General features: G+C 37.9%; 2 protein-coding genes across 2 annotated transcripts; one reads left to right on the top strand and one right to left on the bottom strand.

Moving 5' to 3' along the window:
• The first annotated feature begins 209 nt into the window (after positions 1–209).
• Positions 210–1,280, top strand: LOC119652456. The gene is made up of 4 exons (XM_038056619.1): positions 210–527; positions 585–783; positions 838–913; positions 973–1,280. Exons 1-4 carry the CDS (start codon positions 377–379, stop codon positions 1,219–1,221), a joined length of 675 nt encoding a protein of 224 aa, XP_037912547.1. The 5' UTR covers positions 210–376; the 3' UTR covers positions 1,222–1,280.
• A 35-nt stretch (positions 1,281–1,315) lies between these two features.
• On the bottom strand, positions 1,316–2,104 carry LOC119652093. The gene is made up of 4 exons (XM_038056030.1): positions 1,949–2,104; positions 1,726–1,892; positions 1,613–1,665; positions 1,316–1,542 (listed from the first exon to the last, which is right to left on the bottom strand). Exons 1-4 carry the CDS (start codon positions 2,102–2,104, stop codon positions 1,316–1,318), a joined length of 603 nt encoding a protein of 200 aa, XP_037911958.1.
• Between the last annotated feature and the right edge of the window lie 1,493 nt (positions 2,105–3,597).

The raw sequence follows: 3,597 nt of genomic DNA, 5'->3' as shown, positions 1-3,597 counted from the left end.
GTCAATTTTCCACAGCGAAAAAATTTCGTGCGAAAATATTTTTTCGTGCGAAAAACTTAGTACTACGCTTAAGTTCGCTTTTTCGCGTGAAATCTCATATAAAAACTGTCAAAAATTTCGCATTTGTGAAATAATTTCGCACCGTGGTACTAAGTTTTCCGCACGAAAAAATTTCGACCAAATTAGCTAAGACACAATTATCCACAGAAATCTACACACAGTTGTCAAATTTCCGTGCGAAAACAATGCACCTACACATTATTTTCGCGCGAAAATATGACAGATAGGCAGATTATAAACTGACTGACCAACAGTCTATAAAATTCTATTGTGTTTGGCTATTGTAAGTGGACGGACCTAATTTATAGAATTTAAAATGAAAAAGTTGAGTGTAGATGAAAAGAAAAAATTTATTAAAATTTTAAAAGAAAATAGTGTTGTGTGGGATTTGTCCGAAGCAGGGCATCGAAAAAGTACGGCATTGGCTGCCGCTTGGGAGAAGATTTCCAAAGAAATGAAAAGACCAGGTAATATAGTTTTATGAAAAAGTTGGTGTAGGCATTATATTTGTGCTTTTATTACAGTTGCGGAATGCAAGACCATTTATAGATCTTTTAAAGATTTAGCACGTTATAGGGGAAGGAAAAAACAGTGCCAAAAATCCGGCAGTGAGCTAAATCTAGATGAAAGTGAATCTCCCGAAACTTCGATTGGCAATGAAGAAGATTGTGCAGAATTTTCAGTTTGTTTGGATTTTTTGCAGCCGAATTCGTCCAAAAAAAGGTAATGTAACATTTTAAAATTTGTGTGGACATTTCGTGATCAGATTTTTTACAGGACTCTTTCAACAAGCACAATAGCCACCGAGGAGGATGTTTCGAGCCCTGCATCAGATGGTTCGCAGTACAATTTCGTAAGTTAATAAAACAATGTTTTAGACGGTTCGACTAACTAAACCCGTTTTACTTTTAGAATGCACAGTGTTCTTCATCATCGCAGACATTAAAACCTGCTACCGACTTGACGAAAGTTATTTCCGATATGATAGCAATTAAAAAATCAAAACTCGACGAGCCGAAATTGAAATATATCTCGATGCATGCCAACCTCGACCGACTATACTGCCAATTGCCCGCCGACGAAGTCGAAAAATTAAATCACGAGTTTTTTAATAAAACTTTTGAAAGGGTTATGGCCCATAAAAACAACGGAAATTTATAGAATCAACTAGAATATGTGTTACATGATAAATAAATAAATTTGTGTTTGAAAAAATGTAATCTTTTATTGTACGATCAACTTTTTGATATAATTCTCACAAAAAATTTCCAAATTTTAATTCGTTTGATGTGTTATTTTTTTTTTGCGAAGGAACTGAACCCTCAGGCGAATTTACGAATTCCTTTAATGAATCTCTAGTAGTTTTTCCGATATCAGTTGGTCGTCCTTGTGTCGGATTTATTGTTGAACTAAATAGCGAGTTCGCTGGTATATTATTCCTCCACTCGCCCTCAATGGGATTACCGCTCGAATCAATATAGTCTGCATAACGTGTGGGACAATAAACCCTTGGATTTAGACTCATCAATTATTTTACCAAAATGTTGCTTACTTATCCTATACACAGAAGCGATGTGCCCTTGCAGACTTCCGCAAGCGAAGTACCTTAAAATACAATAGTTGTTTTCGAACTATGTAAATAAGAAGAAACTACATATATATTACTCTAACACTGCCGCCAACTTTTGATTCGGAGATATTCCATCTGTTGGCCGAGTCATTTTCTTGGGCTTCAAATAAGGTGTCACCATCGATAGGATCCGCTGAAAAGTTTTCACGTCCATGCGAAAATTTTCACAGAATCTTATGGGATCTTTAATTAAATCCTGAAACTATATTAGACAAATTAAAAAATACTAATTGAACGAATTTGCAGAATACAACTCACATCTCTTGCAAACCTGCCACTTTTTTGTCGCTTCTTCAAATAAATGCTTTTATTTTGCCTTTTCTTTTTTTGTTTTTTGATAGATTCGGCAAGCACTGCACTATATAACAAAATAGCATCTTCCAAATCAGAATCAAAGTCTGAATCGATAAACATTTTTTGTATTTTGTGGAACACTGCTATTTCCTTTAAAATTGAAAATCTCCACTGTCACTGTCACAAATCTCCACTGTCAATTTTCCACAGCGAAAAAATTTCGTTCGAAAATATTTTTTCGTGCGAAAAACTTAGTACTACGCTTAAAGCTCCAGATATCCCGGTTTTGCGTTGACACCAATTCGATATCCCTAAAAGCTGTCTGGCGTCCGGATCTACGCGATCGCTCTATCTGAGGCGGGGCTGCCTCGTTTTCTTTTCTGCCATAGATATTGCCCTTATAGACTTTCTGGGCCGGATCATTCTCACCCATACGGATTAGGTGACCCGCCCACCGCAACCTGTTGAGTCAGTTTTATCTACAACCGGACTTATCATCTTGTCATCTTATCGCTCATAGCTTTTATAGTTATAGAGGCTGCCGAATTATCTATCCTCATGGAGAGGGCCAAAAATTCTTCGGAGGATTTTTCCCTCGATCGCGGGCAAGAGTTCGCAATTTTTCCTGGAAAGAACACAGGTCTCCGAGGAATATATGAAGACTGGCAAGATCATAGTCTTGTGCAGTAAGAGCCTTGACTTTATGGTGAGACTGTTCGAGCGGAACAGTTTCTGTAAGCTGAAATGCCAGGATTTCATCGTCATAGCTGTTATCGGTTGTGATTTTCGACCCTAGATAGGAGAAATTTTCAATGGTCTCAAAATTGTAGTCTGCTGTCTTTATTGTTCTGGTTTGACCAGCGTGATTTGATGTTGTTCATTCTTTGATGTTGATGATGTTTTCCTAGCATCTGATAGCAAAAATGATCCCGAGTAACTTGTCCAAAAATGGAATGATCGCCTTGTGGCGCGGCAGGATTCGAAATCTGTTTCGAATGTTGCGAATGCGAAAAAAATAGATGGCGCGCCGAACTCTCCACTTTTTAGAACTCACCACGGGAGTGGAGGACTAGCGGTGAGAAAGTGCCGTTGGTTGGGACAGGAAAATACCGCGTGGAAATAAGCCGGTCTCTTCTGTCGCAACCGCCAAGAAGTATAGACGGCTTCTCACGCGGCCGAGTAAAAAAAACCATTCACCGTGTATTTAAATTAAATTCAATTGAATTCAAAGTAATAAAGGAGTGCATTAAAGATTATGACAAAAATGGATTTCCTTTCGTACGTGGCCTAGCGGTGAAGTTTGTTCATAAAGAGTACAGCGGCATAGTGTGCGTAATTTATTCTCCAACGACTTTTGTTACTGTTCGCAATTTTCAACACGACGTGAAACGATTTTATTTTTTGTGACGAAAAAGAGCCTTCGACTAAAATACATGCACGCTTATTATTCCCCGCTATTGCTAATTTAAAATAATGATTCAGAACATCTTAACAAAATTTGTACAAAAGCCTCATGCAGCACGGTCTCAGATTGAATCTAAACAAAACTGAATTTTTGACGACCGATCCCCATGAAACAGGCACAATCACTGTCAGCGGCAATGATCTGCGCA

This window comes from Hermetia illucens, chromosome 3 (genome assembly GCF_905115235.1).
Source record: "Hermetia illucens chromosome 3, iHerIll2.2.curated.20191125, whole genome shotgun sequence".
Classification (NCBI taxonomy): domain Eukaryota; kingdom Metazoa; phylum Arthropoda; class Insecta; order Diptera; family Stratiomyidae; genus Hermetia; species Hermetia illucens.
Note: the sequence above shows the minus strand (reverse complement) of the source record. Positions and strands in the feature narration are given on the sequence as shown.